The sequence below is a fragment of the Boleophthalmus pectinirostris genome, unplaced genomic scaffold (genome assembly GCF_026225935.1).
Source record: "Boleophthalmus pectinirostris isolate CB_2022bp ecotype Guang Dong unplaced genomic scaffold, ASM2622593v1 HiC_scaffold_1, whole genome shotgun sequence".
Classification (NCBI taxonomy): Eukaryota; Metazoa; Chordata; class Actinopteri; order Gobiiformes; family Gobiidae; genus Boleophthalmus; species Boleophthalmus pectinirostris.
Window position 1 is genome coordinate 29,684,970 of NW_026570970.1, and position 20,217 is coordinate 29,705,186.

General features: G+C 40.1%; 1 protein-coding gene across 1 annotated transcript in view; it reads right to left on the reverse strand.

Moving 5' to 3' along the window:
* sema5ba (sema domain, seven thrombospondin repeats (type 1 and type 1-like), transmembrane domain (TM) and short cytoplasmic domain, (semaphorin) 5Ba) overlaps nt 1–20,217 on the reverse strand; it is a 492,613-nt gene that overhangs the window by 153,852 nt on the left and 318,544 nt on the right. Inside the window, exons 7-8 of the mRNA XM_055149649.1 lie at nt 17,047–17,145; nt 16,110–16,323 (exon numbers count right to left, since the gene is read on the reverse strand). Of these exons, the coding sequence (XP_055005624.1) occupies nt 16,110–16,323; nt 17,047–17,145 (313 nt within the window). The remainder of the gene's footprint in view (nt 1–16,109; nt 16,324–17,046; nt 17,146–20,217) is intronic.

The following is a 20,217-nucleotide window of genomic DNA, read 5'->3' on the forward strand; positions in this document are numbered from 1 at the left end:
CTCTTTCGTCCTTCCCGTGGATCAATACTGCCCATCGCCTTCACCTTTCACTATTTTTCAATTCCGTTGGGAAGAGAAACAGTTTGAACGGAGGTTTGTAGTCACACAGATCTGATTTCCTTTTGCATCTATGAAGTTCGCAAACAAATTTCTCGAGCCATTTTCCGGTTTTAGGACATCCAACAACCACACAATTAACGATGTCTGAATCCCAAAACTAAAATATGACAATACCAGAACCAGAAACAAAAGCGATATTTCAAAAGACTTGAAAAGATCGGCTTTGTCAATAGACGCGTCCCACTGTAAAATCAAGCGGTTTGATGCTCACTTTTTTCGGAAAATCCTTCCCAGTATGCATTGCGCAGTGACCGGAAGTCCGAGATTCTTGATGCGTCTATAGAAAAATGTCGCCTCTCTCTGTATCTTTGGTCTTAAAATGTTCATATTAACCCGCTCTACACAATCCTGGTGGTTTTATTTCGCTATTTTGTCCGATTTGCCCATTTTGCTATTCCTATTCCTAATATGTAACACAACTGCAGGCCTCGATGAGCTTCATTTGACTGAAGTTGAACGCTGTGTCTGTGCTCGCACCCGAAATTTAAAACATTCTATCACAAGATGCTCAAAGACACTAGTTTACAAAAGCTTTTTAAACCTCTGCGTATTAAAATCTTGCGTTATTCTAGTTGAATTCTTCATATAGTAGGACTGTAGTTTGCGTCATTTGTGTGTTCTGTTTTGCTCGTGTCATGTTGTCACGGGTTGTGTTGCTGCTTCAGTCTCTGCTGTGCCTCGGGGCCTGTTCACTGAGATATTTTTATCCTCTGCTGTCAATCATCTGCATCCACCACAGCACTGTTCATATACACACATAACTGACAGTGGAGGAACTAAGTGGAAGCCTTCGTTCTCTGGGGTTAGTTTAGGAACATTACTGGTAGATAGAGACATACACGTTTAACAAAAGAAGCTGCAACTGCGTGCGGGTCCAAAAAAATGTGCAAAAGCAAAAAAAAAAAAACAGATCCGCACTGCAGTTCTTTGGAGCTTCCAAATTTTTATTTTAATGACACCACAATGTGATGTTTTGAGTTTTTATTTGTATATAAACTGGAAAACTGTGAAAATACATATAACTGTGACAAACTAATACACCGTTTTAAAACAGTGTGAACACCTGTTTATACTATAGATCAGGGTCTCTGTTTTTTTCATTATTTGTGTCCAAAACCAAAGTGGAAAAATACATAAGGATTCGTTTTGTTTTTTTTTTTTTTCAGTTTTTGATTTTGTGTTTAAATGAATAATGGAAAAACGGATAATGGATGTTTCCAATTTTCGTGACTTAAGCTAAGATGCCGGACTTTTGTGCCAAATATGGACCGAACCAGGACTGATTCCAGGACTAAACTGCGACTAAAACAGGACTAAACCAGGGTTAAACCAGGACTGAACCAAGTCTAAACCAGGACTAAAACAGGACTAAACCAGGATTGAACCAAGACTAAAGCAGGACTAAACCAGGACTAAACCAGGACTGAACCAAAACTGATCCCAGGACTAAAACAAGACTAAACAAGGACTAAACTAGGGAAGAACCAGGACTAAAACAGGACTGAACCAGGACTAAACCAGGACTGAACCAGGACAGAACCAGGACTAAAACAGGACTAAAACAGGACTAAAACAGGACTGAACCAGGACTGAACCAGGACTAAAACAGGACTAAACCAGGACTAAAACAGGACTGAACCAGGACTGAACCAGGACTAAAACAGGACTAAACCAGGACTAAAACAGGACTGAACCAGGACTGAACCAGGACTGAACCAAGTCTAAACCAGGACTAAACCAGGACTAAAACAGGACTGAAACAGGACTAAACCAGGACTGAGTGTCGGGACGGGCCCGGAGGTGTGCTGTTTTTTCCATTATTCATTTAAACACAAAATCAAACTGAAAAAACAAATCATTATAATGAAGAAAATAGTTGTTGTTTCGTTTTCTTATTTTTGGTTTTATTTTGAAAAATGAATGAAGGAATGACGCATGGATTAAGTGACTATACCTGGGCTTATATAAAAAAAACGGGTGTGAAACTTAATCTTTCATGTTTGAAGAAGGACTTGACCCCAAAACGTCACATTGTGGTGACATTAAAATACAAATTTGGGAGCTTTAAAGAACTGCAGTGCCGATCTGTTTATTTCTTTTGCACAGCTTAGTTTATGAACATGGAATATGTACAATACAGTACATAGTATTTCACTGTGTATTTTGTTTGTGTCATCTTTCTTCTTCAAGGTGCACTATGTAACTTTTTCATTGTGGTTCGTTGGATATGCCATTGCTCTGTTTGGAATGTTCCACAGTATGACTTTAAATTGTTATACATTACATTCATTCAGTTACAGGTGGTTTTATCACTCAAAAATACAAGAAACATGCATCCTGACTGTGAGCAGGGTCGCCTCTCCACAGATCTGACCTGTAACTTGGTCTGGTTTGGTCTACATGAAGATAAAAAAGGTTTAATTTCAAACTGTGAAACAATCCAGACTAGGGATGGGCATTCGATGAAATTTTCTTAATCTATCGTCGGAAGAATTAACAATCGATTATCGATTAATCATTAACGTTTTTATATTAAAATGATCATCATTATTATTACTATCTGCACTACTAATCTGCATAAATAAATTCAACTTTATGACATATAAACCGTAACGACTCTAGAGCCACATCAATCCGTTTGACATTATAATGTGTTTAATTCAGTTTTGCGCAACTCTCACAGAAACGAAACTTAAGACCGCATCGCTAATTTGCATAAACTCTCTTGTGTCGATGATGCGGTCAATTTCTGTCGGATTAAAAGACATGATTCAGTGGAATACAGGTTAGTGTGACCATATTTGTGTTTGTCAAAACCAGGACACCGTACGGGGGGAGGGAGGTGGGTCCTCGTCATCGACATTGCACGACTCTCACCTGGTAAAACTTTTTCCCACTGGACACTGAAACATATGTGCTGCTTTATACACTGTGCACATGGACTCACACTTGTCCCAAACGCAACGGAAAGCGTGGAATTTCTTGTACAAGTCATCGTTAAATATGCATTTGCACTTCGGTACGTTGCAGACTGACCGACTGTTTGTGTCTCGCTCCTTCTGACTGCAGAGAGACACATGTACAGACCCCTGTTTGGTCACACTACACACAGCAACCATACATTTGGTTTGTCGATTAAAATTAACGTAATCGATGAAATTCTTAATGATCAATTATCAATTAATCGATTAATCATACCCATCCCTAATCCAGACAAAGCAATATCATCTCAATGGAGAACAAGCAGGTGGCAAACCATTTACCAGAAATGTTACACAGTGCACCTTTATACAGTACAGTTCTTCTTACAGTAATTAAAGGTTGTATAGAGGATTTTCCAAGGAACGAGAAATCCAGCGACTGTTTGTCCTTTTTCAAATGTTGCGCATGCGTGAAACCACCCCCCCTCCCCTACAGCTCCTACGTAGAAACGCCTCCTCCCTCCTCCTCCTTACGCCAGAAACAGGTTTGTTTACAGCCGGTGAGCTGCACATGACTTGTAAACAACTAACTACAGTGTTGGTTAGGCAAGACGGAGAAGTGAGGAGCGGGGGAGCGGGTGTGCGGACATTTCGTGCGCGGACGAGAAGTGAGGAGCAGGGAGAAGAGCGGAGAGAGGAGAGGAGAGAGGAGAGAGGAGAGAGGAGAGGGGAGCGGTGCGCGGAGATTCCGTGCCCGGAGAAGTGAGGAGCAGGGGGAAGAGCGGAACGGGCAGCGGGGACAGGAGCAGGAAAGGGGAGCAGAGAAGAGTGCGCGGAGATTCAGTGCGAATGAACTAGCTACAACACGCAGCAGCAAGCGGACTCTTTCTTTGCCTTGAAAATTACGTTTTCAGACATAGGATATCGCTTTCGTGTCCTGAAAAACGTTTGACTAGCTCTTGGAAATAAAGTACGTTTTCATAATAAGCAGAAGTTTCCTGTCCAGGAGTAATTTGTGGACCAGTGCGTCAGTCTTTAGACCCTGCGTCTGCTTCAGTCGCGCCATCGCTGGAATGAATCTTCAAGAATCACCTTAGTTTGGCTTCGCTGCTTTTCCCCTTGTCTTCTTCTTTCAGCAATCTCAAAAACGGACTTTCTTTTGCGGCTAACTGCTCCTGGATTCTTGTCGCCATTGCAACAAACTCTGTGCTAACTGCGAGGAAGATATAGGTCAAAAAAAGCCGCTAAGAACTGTTGCGTTGGTGGAGTAAACAGCGTCTGTGCGGCTTGCGTCTGTGGACTGCGTGACAGTCGTACGTAAACCACGTACCGGCGGCGCGCAGGCAAGTCAGTTACACTAGAAACGTAGGGAGTTTGATTGACAGCCTGTCAGCTCACAGATAACGAGGCAGTGTCGTTATCTATTGGCAAATGTTTAGCCCCACCACATCCAGAGTTGATGAATTTTTATTCTCTTTTTTTTGGTCATCATAATTACAAGGCTACTGCACCTCTATAATGCTATCATTGACAACTTGAAACAAAAAAAAATCCTCCATACAACCTTTAAGTATTTATAGTTTGAAGATGGACACTTTTTGTTTGTTTCTGTTTCTGTAGTTCACTTCAAACATTAATCAGAAGGTTTAGTTACTTTAAGTGGGGTATTTCATTTCGGTGGAGTTAATCCTGCACGCTCGTATTTACTTATAAAACAGTTCAGATTTGCTGAAGCTCAGATCACACCCGGTCTGTTTTTCTCCACTTTGAAAACATTCCTATCTCTATGAAGGATAATATTATACGAAGGTTTTATTTAGGATCACTGCATCTTACACAAACACGAGGAGGAATCTGCACCTTTTACACTGGAAACTCAAATACACAGTGGTCTTAGAAGGAGAATGGAGTTTGTACTTTGTTCTGTATTAATGAAGGGTGCAGTTAAAGGCCCCGTACTTGATTTTTCTCATGTGATTAAGTCAAATGCGTTCTGCTCCAGTGCAAATATAACCTGGCTCGAGACAGATTGATGTGTGGAGTTCTCTGAATTGAGTTCTACACATTATCAATCTCGCACGAAGAGATCGGAAAACCCAGAATGTCATTATGACTATTTGAATCTGATGGGTCGAAGTGTCACAACAGCGGAACAAGTCAAAAAATCTAACTTTAGTTAAATGCAGTTGAGAGAAAAGCACAGACAGCTGCCCTCCACAGACTCACAAAGACCTTACCTTCTGCATGTTTTTTACAAATGAAATAGTCTGTACTGACGCTAAAATAGGCTGAAGTACATCTGTCGGCGTCGCCATGTTTGTTTTGGTTTGTTTGGGCGCTTCACCAAGAACAAATATATTGTACAAGCAGATACGGGGTCAAAATGAGACCCCTGTGTGCTGTCTGCATCTACATATCAAGTGTTTTATTTTCAGCTAAAAAGAAAGTGTTGTGTATTCAAGTTGTTTTCTTCATCGTGACTCTGCACTAGCCTCAGAAAGTACTATAAGTTGCACTTTTTTTCATGATTTGGGTGGTTCCACTTATACTCCAGTGCGACTTCTATATTACAATTTTGACACTGACAGCCGCAGGAGGGCGCTCTAGGCTTGTGTGTCAGTATCTGCTGCTCCTATTACTCCTGTACCACCATAGACCGTATCTATGTGTACCACTGTCACTTGGCTCTACTGCGCATGTCTCCTGCAGAAAGAGCCTCTGTCCTGTCTGTATCATGTCACTTAATCGCACCATGACTTCTGTACCAGTGAAAATTTGAAATAAAAAAAACATATTAAGACAACTGAGAAGATGGAACACAAAAGCCCCCAAAAAGAAAATCATATTTTGCAGATTACGAGCTACAAGTATTGAAATATGCAGCCGAATACGGTAATCGAGCAGCAGAAAGAAAGTTTGGAATGCAAGAAACTTGTGACAACTTTCCTGGAAGTCAGTGGATGGATCGACAAAGCCTGGACTTCAGTGACAACCAAAACAATCTTGTCAGGATTCAGAAAGGCCGGAATAAATCTAACTGGAACTGATGCAGAGTCTGACGACAGCTACACAGAAGAGGAAGCGGGGCTCTGTTTACCTCAAGAGGTCACGGAGTAGCTCAGAAGTGACACTGGGGATGAAGAATTGAATGGATTTAGGGATTTGGAGTGAGATTGAGTTATTACTATAACTTGCCTTTCAAGATGAAATGTCAGTTCCTGGTTTCTGATTATATAAAACTAATTTCCCCCAAAAAGTGTTATTTATAGTCCGGTGCAACTTATAGTCTGAAAAATACGGTAGTGAAAAGGGATTATAAACTCATTGTGGTGAATAATTAGGACACTCGCAATAGATAAGGTAAGCGAGGAATAACTTTGGACGACTGCAAACTGTTTTTTCACATTTTTAAGAGAGTAAAAATCAGGTACAATGTCTTTAATGATCTGAAAACTTGGTGATTCTGTAGAAATCTGTTTATAGACACTGACGTCATCCTCTTTCCGTCTGTAAAAACACATGAATCTAGATAAAAAGTTATTTCTTGGCCTAAAATCTTCCACAATATGACATGAAATGACAGTATCTCCATGGAGACGACAAGGTGACGACACCCGGCCAAGTTACAAATCAGATCAAAGATTTAAGGAATCAAAATATTCACAAAGTTATATTTTAATTTACCACTGTGTAACACTGCTTGTCTCCATGGAGATGTTATTGCTTTGCCTACAACTTTCCACAGTATGACAGGAGACAAGTTATAGGTCAGATCTGTGGAGAGGCGACCCCGCTTGCAGTAAGAATACATATTTTTAAGGTCATTTTGAGAAATAAACAAACACCCAATGAAACAAATGCTAAAAAGTTAAGTTTAATATTATAATCAATATTGTGGAACATTCTGAGCTATTTGAGGTTTCTGTGTTAAGACTTCAGAATTAAAGTTTCGATTTTACTTTACCACTTTTGATTTACAATGTATTAAAAATATTATTCAAACATTGGCTTCCTGTGTCTGTACTCAAAAACACAACTATATCTGCTTGAGTTTCACGTTGATTTAAAAGTTGCATTTTGTAACTTTTGCTTGGGGTCTGCCAAATGCTTGTCTCCATGGATATGTCACTGGTCTGCCTGGAATGTTCCACAGTATGGCATTAAACAGCTCTACTTTATATTTATTGAATTACAGGTGGTTTTATAGCAAAAAAAGCGCAGAAAAACAGGCTTTCTGACTGATAGAAAGGTTTAATAACGTACCGTGAAACATTTCAGACAAAGCCGTAACATCTCCATGGAGACAAGCATTCGACGGACCTTCCACCAGAAAAGTTTCACAATACATCTTTAACAATAACTTTAATATCTTATCTTTTCCTGCAGAGAAAACCGTTTTAATATCGTGTAGAGGAAGCGTAGACTTCCAGATGAGCTCACCTGTCACATCCCACCTGCGTTTAGCATTCAAACCAGCACTAATACTCTCCACAACTGTCATATGCGCTCTTTATTACCTATGCGTGGGAAAATGGCCGCCGGGCTCGCAGAATCTGATTGGATGAAATTGCTTATGGTCGCTACAATTGAAAAGTGCCTATAGAATATTTATAATGGTGAAGTGAAGCAGAGGAGTGAGGAGAGAGGAGGAGGAGGAGAGCCAAGGTGACCCAGTGTGAATCAGTTATACGGGAAATAAGGGCCGTACTGCCAGGGGACCTCCCATGATGCAATGCAATACTGTCTCTTTCCCACTTCCTGTAATATAAACTTTGGCTGCTCGGTTTGAGGTGCTGGCTGCGTCGTGCAGGTGTCATGACTTTAAGGAAGGACTTTGGACCAAAAAACTTTTCACTTTTTTGCTGTAATAGAGTGTAAAAATGTGAGTGTTATAATTATTATGAGAAGAAACATCATGACGGTTTGATGTCGAGGAGAAAATTCAGTTTGTCGACTGGACAAAAGTAAGTTTGGTTGAAGACATTTCGCAGCTCATTCAAGCTGCTTCTTCAGTTCTGGTCTGACGCTGGTGGACACTTCCTTATATCTGCAGGGAGGAGCTAACTACACTGAAACTAACACACCTACTTGTTTACAGTTTCTGTTTGTTAGTTCGGGCCTATTGATCTGTACTGGGTGTGGGGTCTAATTACCATAACAATTCATGACCATAATGGAGCTTCCACACCTCTGGACCTGACCTGACTACACCTGTTGTTCTCTTGTTTGTTTTGATTTAGGTTTGAGGATGGAGTTGTAAATAGGAGATAGATGATGTCTGAGGCCTCCATTTCTGTTTAGAGAAGGATTCTTTCTTAACAAAAATAGCTTCTTTAACTCCCCTCTCAAACCAGTTCTTTTCTCTGGCTAAAATCTGTACCTCGCTGTCCTCAAAGGAGTGGCCCGTGGCTTTTAAGTGGAGATGTACAGCAGACTGAGGTCCACTGCTGCTCTCTCGTCTGTGTCGGTACATCCTCTTGTGAAGTAGCTGTTTAGTTTCTTCTTTCTTCACTGCACTGAATGGAGTAGACCACGTTGCTTTGTTTGTGGCTCGGTGTTTTGTCCTTTGGGTGGACCAGTTTCTGTCTTAGAGTGTTCGTAGGTTTGATCCTGGTCTATTTCAAACCTACGAACACTTGAAGACAGAAACAACCAATCTAACTTTCTAACTAACTTTTCCAGTCGACAAATTGAATTTTCTCCTCGACATGGATTCTACCTGGACGACTGAGGGATTCTTCACACATGATGTTTGATGATTATTCTATTCATAGTAGAGTTAAACCGATATATATCGACACGCTAAAAAGCTCAAACATCTGTAAGCATCACTACTTCTTGTCCAATTTTATCTCTAAGTTTTTTCTGAGTCGTGCTAAAATGAATAAATATTTAATACATTATACTTCTCTGACAGAGGGTTTGTCAAATGCTTTTCTCCATGGAGATGTTATTGCTTTGTCTGGAATGTTTCACAGTATGGTATTAAACCTTTTTATCTTCATGGAGACCAAACCAGGCCAAATTACAAGTCAAATCTGTGGAGAGGCGACCCCACTCACAGTCAGAATGTCTGTTTATCAAGGTATTTTTAAGCTAAAAAAAAGATGAGCTGTTTAATGTCATACTGTGGAACATCCCAGGCAGAGCAATGACATATCCATAGAAACAAGCAGGTGACGGACCCCCAACCTAGTGTGACCAGGCGTCCATATTTAGCTGGGACAGTCCCAGTTTTGAGCCCTGTGTCCCCTGTCCCTGCAGATTTATCCAAAACCATTGATTTGTCACAGGTTTACACAAGAAATATCCCCGAAGTCCCTATTTTTCATCAATGTGATTCCTGCCAACAGTAAAGAGAGGCATAAAAATCATCATTTGTTATGGTAAAATACAGAAAAGCTTCTTAAAAATGACCAAAACCCAAAGAAAATGAGACTATAGTGACTCATGTTAGTCATGAATGGACCGAGTGCAGAACAGTTTTCCTTAATTACACACTCGTTTCACAGTTTTATTATTATCAACCTCCAGAAACCAGTGGTGTCCCAGTTTTTGATTTTGAAAGTCACCCCACCCCAACCGAAGAGTTACATGGTGCACTTTTAAAGAGAAGGCAGTGAACAGCAGGTGTTAAAAAGTACACACAAAAAATGAATACTTAAGTAGACAACACTTCTGTGTTTAGAAAGAGAGATGTTTATGTCTCAATGCTAAAACTAATGATAATTTTGAGACATAATAAATACTGTATTACAACAGCACTGTAAACTTAAAGGTGCATCGCGCAACTTTTTTGATGGAGGGTCCGTTACCGGCTTCTTGGCTCAATGGAGATGCTATTGCTTTGTCTGGAATGTTCCATGATTTGACATTAAACACATCTATCTAGAATTTAATCATTACAAGTATTTCTATTGCTCAAAAAAACAATAATTCTCTCTGTGAGGGTTGCCTCTCCACAGATCTGACCAGTAATGTAGCCTATAGAGTGAGGTTATAGCTTTAATCTCAACTGTGGAGCATCCTAGACCATGGGTGTCAAACTCATTTTCACCAAGGGCCACATTTGGATCATATTTGTCATCAAAGAGCCGGTTGTAAAGTTAAGACTGCAACTGTAACTGTAATATTGGTATGATACAAAACTGTAAAAGTTTGTATTTGATTTTTCATTTCATATTTATTCATTTTGTTTGTTTTTATGTTTTTTACCTTTTTATTATTTACTGGTATTCTTGCTCTTATCTGATTGTACTAGTTTTATTGTCTTAATGAGGACTAGTAGAGCTAAGTAGAGCTTTACTTTATATTTCTATTGGATCTGTTTTATCTGTATTGTGCAGCAATTGGGAAACTGTTTTGTTTATGAAATGTGCTGTAGAAATAAAGTGGACTGGATTTGATTTAAAGGTTTAAGTTAAAACATTCACATTACTCCTTCAGTAACATTCATGAAATAGCCATCCTTCTGCATAATTTTTATTTTTTATTTTTTGATACATTTTTCTTTTCTTGGACATTTTTGGGGAAATTTGATGAGTTTTCTTGGCCTCTCTAGTGGCGAGATGCAGCCACTTCACGGGAAACACCTGCGGTGCATTGTGGGAGATGTAGCAGCGTCACAGAGTCACAACATAATAATAACTTATACCTTTGAACCCCTTGTGGGCCACATAAAATGGTTTGGCGGGCCGGATGTGGCCCGTGGGCCTTGGCCTTGCCACATGTGTCCAAGACCAAGCAATAGCATCTCCAGGAAGAAAAACAGGTGACAGACTCTCCACCACATAAGTTGCACAATGCACCTTTAAGTTAGCCAAGCTGGTGCCACATAGTGCCTCCCTTCAATTTCATTTCTCTCCAGTGACTAGGTCAGGAATCAGAACACACTAGATGGTTTGCAAGATCCCTGGAATCAGTGAAGGTCCCTTTTGTGGTACAGCACAACAGTAAACAAAGCGGTCGAGACGGATGTAGATGAAACCATACATTCTGTGTTGGCAATGATTCCCAAGATCGAGGATTTAAAGCCGAAACAAAGGGAATGTTTGAAATATGTCATGGCCCTTCTTTACTATGGGATTTGGTGCATTACATAAGTCACGACAAAATAGCAGCGATTAGTTAAATAAAAACAGTCAGACGGTTTCCATGAAGTGATGAATCAGGCTACTTTTAAGTACCCTACATATAAAAATAAGCACATATTCTTTATTTTAATTAATTTGAATTTGAATCGGTTCTTTACGTTATATTTTACGTTTTTAATAAGCATGAGTGTTAGCTTTAAAACACAGTGACGCCGTATATGGTTTCTCTTCACACAGCATGAACATCAGCACACACGCTTGCAAAAATAGGCTAATTCTAACATTATTAACAGGATCATAATGCTTAGAATTTAATTATAAGTGCTTGTATTGCCAATAACAATTATGTAGGCAGGAAATACACGGAAATCTTGAAATACCTCCACCCACTCCCACTTATCTATGCGAGTGTGTACCGGCCTATAAGGGAGCCAGCTGCAGCCTATTCAAATGAAAGACACTCAATAAGGAGCTATAGGGGGATATAATGCAGTTATAATATAAAGTAATGGGGTGGATTTACGGCCGTAGAAAATGCCCCGTCAGCAGAGAGGTTCAGTCCTGTGTTCTCCATGCTAAGCAGTTTATGAGCGTTCACATATATGCACAAGAGTCTGTTATATGGACGGTATTACGGGTAGGAAAAAACATGGCTTAAATAAGACAAAACAGAAGCTCACACCTCTATCATCATCACTGTTGGGCAAGTTGCTTCAAAACTGTCATGTGTTATTTATGACTTGTTACTGTCATTTCAAAGTAATTAGTTACATTACAATATTACTGCATTTAAAATCTAAGGCGTCACATTACGACTGCATTACTTTTAAGTTGCTCTCACTCTAACTGTGAAGATGCTGAACTTTTGCGCCGTGTATGGACTGAACCAGGACTAAACCAGGTCTAAACCAGGTCTAAACCAGGACTAAACCAGGACTAAACCAGGTCTAAACCAGGTCTAAACCAGGACTAAACCAGGTCTAAACAAGGACTAAACCAGGACTAAACCAGGTCTAAACCAGGACTAAACTAGGTCTAAACCAGGACTAAACCAGGTCTAAACCAGGACTAAACCAGGTCTAAACCAGGACTAAACCAGGTCTAAACAAGGACTAAACCAGGACTAAACTATGAATAAACTAGTTCTAAACCAGGACTAAACTAGGACTAAACCAGGTCTAAACCAGGACTAAACCAGGTCTAAACAAGGACTAAACCAGGACTAAACTATGAATAAACTAGTTCTAAACCAGGACTAAACTAGGACTAAACCAGGTCTAAACCAGGTCTAAACTAGGTCTAAACCAGGACTAAACTAGGACTAAACCAGAGCTGAACCAGGACTGAACCAGGTCAGAGAGGAGTTCTGTGCTGGTCCTTTAGCTCACGGTCACCCGACAAGTCTACGCAGGTGCGTCTCCGGCGTTTCACCGCTGCTGATATCGCGGTGATTTTAGCGAATTTGTATGAAGAAAAACCCACCACTTTAATCCAGGTTAAAAAAGCATTATAATGCATGTTACTGACATTTGTACCAAGTAAAATATAATATTTTTTTTCCCTGTAATGCCTTACATTACTGTGTTACAGCAAAAAGCAATGCATTACAGTAATTTGTTACTTTTATAACGCGATACTCCAACACTGATCATCATCTATATATTATATTGTCTTTGTTCTGCATTGTTATTTGTCTGTTAGATATAAAACATCTCCAGTTACTTTTTCCAAACGCTATATAAAATGATTAAGCAACATTCTTTCTAACAAGAGTTGATTAAAGGTGCACCGTGTAACCTTTCCGGTGAAGGGTTTGTCTGCCTGGAGATTGTCCTGCGTTAAAGGGCACATTTTACACTGTTTTCTGATCTATGTTATATTAATGTTGCTTTCTCTCATGCTTCTTCTCATTCATGGTTGGAGGGGCCGATGGCGCAGATTGGCAGCCTCGCTTCTGTCAGTCTGCCCCAGGGCAGCTGTGACTACAGTAGTAGCTTATCACCACTGGGTATGGAGTGAATGAATAATGCTCTGTAAAGCATCTTTGAGTGTCCAAAAAAGCGCTGTATAAAACTGATGCATTATTAACAACAGCTTTGGAGATACTAATAATAGACTAATAATACTGGGTTGCTCAAACAAGTGTGAATGAAACAAAACACAACTCCAGGTGAGTGCCTTCTGACTTAAAGCTCACAAGAGTCAATTTTGTGCAATATAGGACCTTTAAGTGTATCTGTCTCCATGGAGACAAAGTAGGTGACGCCACTAGGCCAAGTTACAGGTCAGGGGCCTCATTTATAAAAACTGCGCAGGAGTTGTCGTAAGTTAGTGCGTACGCCTAGTAGCTACGACAAGGCGTGCGCCACGCAAACTCCATATTTAGAAAACCCACCGCACGCACCAAACCACGCAATCTTTGCTTTATAAATCCCACCTGCAACTACAATTTGCGCACGTAAACCCACGTCACGTCACGCCCTCTCCACACCTCCACCTCACCATAAAAGGAGCATGTAAAGTGACTGGTGAATGAGATTTCCCTAAACATGAGCCGATAATCAGTGGGTTTGACCGAGGAGGACGCTCCACGCAGCACCACGTGATCACGACAAAGACTTTATTAAAGACTTTATTAAACCTTGTTTAATAAATAAATACAAAACTAAAAGTGACAACAATGACTCATCTGTTCATTTAATCATATTTCATAATATTTAGGCAGCACATCTTTGCAGTAAAGCCCATGTGTTTTTTCACTGTTTCAAGAGTTTTATCGCTATATTTTTAAGTCTGTCTATGAAGTGTGTGAGGACTGGCCCTGTATTTATGCATATACACGTAGATACGTGCACGCGCTGATCTGAATGGTCAAATTATGAGCGCGTGCGAGAGATTCAGATGCCCTCCCCTGGAGAGGGAAAGGAGCGAGGGAGGGACACGAGGATACGAGGACACAGATTTAGCATGAAACACTTCAGATACAGATGTTATTCTGCCAATTAAAATCCACACGAAACATCCAAACTGCTCACCTTTGAGCGTGGGTCTGGGTCGGGACGGGCACGGGCATTATTCTGTTCTTCATACAGTCAGAGAGCAGCTCTCATGTACAAGAGTTCCCCATTACACAAAAATGTAGGGAAGATTTTGGTTCGGGTCAGGTTCGGGCAGTGGGCTTCCTGTTGTCCGCTGACTCGGGTCACTCTGGCGCTCGGTGCGTAAAGACTAAAGTAAAAGTGTTAAAGTTGCGTTCATTAAATCAAAGCCTGGCTCCTGCTGCGTCCAGTGGAAGAGTTTTCTCTCAGGTTGGGTCATTATTTCGTCCTCTGTGTTGGTCACAGACTGTGTTCTATAGAAGTCTATGGTCGCGGTGTGGACTGTGGGACTCTGCGCTACACCGAGTCCGGGAACGTGGCCGCGCTCGTGCACGAGTGTCAAATGTATAATATTGTGGAGAATAATGAGTGGAATAAACAGCCCTTCTCCGTATTTTGGCGAACCAAACACTTAAATGCGCAAATCAGAAGGTAATTCTTCTATATATGTGGATTTTCTGATCAAACACTTCCTCAAACTCTGTTCACTTCTGCTTCTCTCCACGAGTGTCGCTTTTCCCCCGTGTCTCCAGACTTTGCGTAGAACTTACAGGAGGTCCCGAGTTAGCGTAGAGTTAAGCAAAGAGCCACGCCTTAGTCCAGTTTTATAAATACGACGGTTGGCGTAGGAAGCGCGCACGCACAGATTTTTGCGTAAGCAAGATTTATAAATGAGGCCCCAGATCTGTGGAGAATGCATGTTTTTCAAGTTATATGTTAGGGTGTCTGTGTACTCCCTCAGTCTTCTAAGTTCTATAGAAAAAAAAATCTAAGTCTGTCAACTAGACAAAAGTTTTCGAGTGAAGACGTCTCAGGCTCATCCAAGAGGCTTCTTCACTTCTGACTGGAGACTGGTGAGTCACTGCCTTATATCTGTCTCAACTCTTCAAAACTCCACTCCAAAACTTTTGTCCAGTTGGCAGATTTAAGATGTACTTTTTTATTTTTATTTTGTAGGAAAAGAAATGCCTGAAAAAGAACAAAGGAACATTTCACGCAAAATAATAACATCTCCACGGAGAGAGCTGATGAACCCCACCCAAAATATTAAAATAATCCACCTTTAAAACAAAATGTTATTTCATACATAATAATATCACTACTGCACTAACATCCCACAGACACACAGAAGAGAGGCCTCCAGTCTGTGGCATTGGCCCTAACAAGATGGGTGAAGTGTCTTGCCAGAGGACACAACAACAGACAACCAGTGACCTTCAGTTTGGTGAGTGAACACTTATTTTGCTTACTAAAAACAAGTAGAAGCTTTAATCATAGTGTCTAAAGTGCAGCTCAGTTGAGTGTCCTCACATGTTCCTCCTCAGATCAGAGGATTTCTTGGACTTTGACTCCAGTGTTTAGCCTCAGAGTCGCCATATTTGGGATGTTTAAGCATTGATCCTGATGGGATCAGAAATGGTGCAGAAGCACAGAGAGCGTGCCGTGGCACTGTGTGAGAATCTAAAGTGGGGCTAAGTTATTCAGAGCACATCTCACACACAGCTGTGCTAATGCATTTGCATACACCACCTAAACACAAGGAGTTTAATGTGGAAAACCTTTGCCAAAATAACTGCAGTTTGCACATCAGTGGGAGTAGCAATTGTTTAAGGACTCAAATAGAGAGAGGACTTCAGACTGAACCACTGATTTAGACTGAAACATTCAGAAAAAATACAAAACTGATTTGGCTTATGCTAGCTAGTGTGAGAGGAGTCAGCCTGATGTTATAAAAGGTAAAGGTAGACACACATCACTGGGGCAATGCTACTACAGTGAACATAGAAAGTGAGACAAAGCCAGAGAACACAGCCATGACCTGACGATGATCTACTGATCAAAAAGAGTAGTAGCCAAGTGTATTCAAAAGTACTGACCGTTGAGCCATTTGGAGTTGTACTGAGCCGTTCTCAGGGGGGGCAGATGTCCCAGACTGCGGTAGATCACAGGGTCCCTCCCAGAGAAGTCGATGACGGTCGCAGCGTACAGCTCCCCAGACTCAGTCACTACGGCCGTGGAGTTGTGGCGAGGATCATACGGACAGCGAGCGACGCCGTTCACACGCTCCACCACGCGGCTCATGTTACCCACCTGCAGGGGGCGGTACAGGAGGAAACTTACTTACTTATGTTACAGTACTGCAGGGGTTGAAGAAGTACTCAGTTTTGCTGCTTATGTAAAAGCATAGATACTGGAGCAAAAAAATTCACAAGTAAAAGTACAAGTATCATGTGAAAAAAATCTACTTAAGAACAAGTATTAAAGTACATGTTTAAAATATACTTGGAGCAAAAAATAAAAGGATTTTGAAATCTAATAAAATCTTTAAAGCAGAACTATAAAAAAAAAAATACTATTACATTTCAATCCTGTTCAGAAATGTAGCGGAGTAGAAAGCACAGATAACTGCTCTCAAATGTAGTAATGTAGTAAAAGTAAAAGTATCCACTCTAAAATTTACTCAATTGAAATACAGATACCTTAAAATGTTACTTAATTAAAACACTCTACTACTTTTACTTCATTACGTTCCACCACTGCAATAGTGTTCCCCCATCATTAGTTTCGCCATTAGCAATGTATTTTGATATTTTTTCTAGTATTTTTCTAGTGTTATGATCCTAAAATTTCAAACTCAATTTTGATACAAAGAAATAAGCTCTGTACTCGATCTGAAATCAAAAAAATTGGGAAAAACTTTAAAAATGTTAGTAAAAACTTCAACATGAGGATCTTAACTGTTTTTTAGTTTCCGAAAAAAGCGTGATATGTTTTCAGACTGACTGAGGCTGTATTAAAAAGTGAAATCCGCACCTCTCGTGTGGTGCAGAGCGGCTGGAATGCGTTGGTCCCACAGGTCATCACCTCCGTCTTATTCACCAACAAAACTCGGATGTAATTCTGACACTCCATCTGCAAAACAAAACAACAACACACACAAACTCACAATGTGCTTTCATTTGTATAGAGCGGCTCATTGCATTATTCATTCACTCCGAACAAGCTACTTATGTGAACTGACACAAGCAAGACTGCAAATACGCCTCTCAGACTCCACACAGACACACACACACACACACACAACACATTCACTAAGCCTGTCACACTAATTACTATATCGACTGATCATTCATTTATTGTGTGTACGTTTTCTTTGCAAAAGTAGGGAGATTTCAGGTCATATTTGAGCTGTAAAGGGTAGAATCATAGTCTGTATATATATAAATGGACATAGATAATCCGCTAGCCGCCACGTTTCAAATAGGAAGTGGGCATGGATGCGCTTCTCGGCTCCATCAGCTCTGGCTCCAATTCAGTTTGCATTGAAAAAACGTTGCCCTTTTTCTGTGACCGCTGCTGTCACGCTCCTCGTTTTGGTCTTAAAATGTTCGTATTAACACGCTCTATATGATCCTGTTTTTTTTTTTATTTTTCTGTTTGGACTTTAAATCACTTCCTATTCCTAATGTGAAACTCTGCTCTAAAGTTCCTCGACCTCGATGAGCTTCATTTGACTAGAGCCGAACGCTATAGCTGAAGTCACACTCCCACAATCCATTCTAAAGTTTCTCTTTCTACAGTCTAAATAACTCCTAAAGGATAATTAATGGTTCATTCTGCCATTTATTTGTTGCAGTTCAGGCCTTTTAATGGTAGCCTGATTCATCAGCCGGTTTCACTTCATGGAAACCATATGACCTTGCAGCATTAGGATTCGCTCAGCGGAAGGTGGGTACTTTTTTATTTAACCAATCGCAATTGGTTAAGGGCAATAACGTCTTTCCCCTTGATAAAATTCACCAAACATTCTCTTTGTTCCAGCTTTAAATCCTCGATCAGGAATCGCTGCCAACACAGAATGTCTGGCTTCGTCTACATCCATCTCGACCACTTTGTTTACTGTTGTGTTGTACCACAAAAGGGACCCAGACAGGCGCTGGAGTTTGACGTCATGGTTTCACAGCTTTTCACTTACTGGCCGGTGTGCGGTGTACAACTTCCGGGGTTCTTGCAAACCGTCTAGTGTATTCTGATTCCTGACCTAGTCGCTGGAGAGAAATGAACCTGAGTGGAGGCACTAGGTGGCACCAACCTGGCTATTTTAATGGTACTGTATATTTAAAAATACATGTACTGGATTATGCTTAAAGTAGTTTCAATATTATTATTTATCGTAATATTTCTCTATAGCAATATAATGTGTTTCAAAATGTGTTAATGTGACAGGCCTAATTCATAGTAAGACTGGGTTTTTTATTAAAGTGTCTTGCTCATGGACACCATGACACAACAGCTGCACTGGTTGGAGCTCACTTCATACAGGTGGGCAAACGCTTTAACCACTGGACTGTGTAACTTCTCTGGTAGACCTGCTTGTGTCCATGGAGATGTTATTGCTTTGCCTGGTATGTTTCACAGTATGGCATTAAATAGACTTGTTTCACAATGGCCAGAATTGCCCCAATGAAGGTTTGTGGGACTTCCAGGTAATGGTTTTCTATGGCGAAATATCTGTGGAAATGTCTTGTGTATTTCCCACCAGCTTCATAAATCTGCCCCATCACCAAATCTTCATCCAACAAGATCGACAAAGACATATTTTGTCCATGAAGAATTTATCCACAACTATCAAGGTAAGAAAGATGAAAACGTAAAAGCGAACAACGACGAGCATTAGTGAACTCCTCCTGAGAAAAAAATAATATTATGGTCATGAATAAAACATAAGTAATAAGTAATTAATTAATAAGTAATTTGTGAACTCAGACTGATTCTAGAATTAAAATTTGATTTCATGATGTATTTATTGGCATAGATAGACACATTTGTGCAGTTCAAATGCTACAGTCTCGCTTTTAAACCCTACAAATCTCTGTGTCTATGCTAATATCTACATCATGAAACCATTTTTAAATTTTTATTGTAGAATCAGTCTGAGTTAACGCATTACTTATGTTTTATTCATGACCATAAGGTTAGTTTTGCATTTTTCACCTTTATGTTTTCGTCTTTCTTACCTTGATAGTTTGATGATGGGGGCAGATTTATGAAGCTGGTGGAAAATACACTAGACATTTCCACAGATATTTTGCCATAGAAAAGCATTGACATAAGTGACATTTACCCTACATCACATCACTTCTGAGCATTGTGAAAAATGTCTATATAATCTTGTACTGTCTAAAAATATGTTAGAATGTTGTTACTGAATCAAAAACATACCTGGAGTTGTGTTTTGTTTCATTCACACATGTTTGAGTAAGTCTTTATTATTAGCCTATTATTAGTCATCTCCAGTGCTCAAAATGCTCTGTTCTACCTTGTGATGTCATGTAGTGGTAGTATTCACCTTTTACATTTAGTTCAGTAGAGATTGGCAGTTCCAGGGCTGAAATCATCCAAATGATTTTAGAGTAGGAGTATGGAGTTTGAAAACACTGTGAAGGATTTTCTGTGTTACTACTAGGGATGCAATGGTATTCGATATAATATTGAATCGTTTGATACTGGTCAGATGATTCGATACATGTGTTTGTTCGATACACATGTCAATTTGCACGTGTCCCTCCATGAGCTCTGTTGTTATTTATTTTGATCTGAACAAACAGTTATGGCAGTGTCCTCCTCAGAGCAAGCAAGAAAACAGCTTCACAGGAACTGAAATATTCTAACAGAGGTGGATTTTATCTTTTCAGTCACTTTTTATTTTATGTTGATAGACTCAGGAATGACAAAGATATTAACTTTTAAAGACTTTAGAACTGCTTATGGTTATACGTGGGCTTTAATCAAATGTGCTCATGTACCCATGATGCAATGCAATCTTTTTCTCAGACTCTATCTCATAAGTTTTACTCAGAAAATGGTCTGTTGACATTTCTATGTAATATAACATAGTTTTAGTGTCCAGAAAGAGGATGGGAGAGCGCTGTGAGTCACAGAGTGTCGCAGGGCAGTGTGGGAGGAGCTACGTACTGTCTCTGC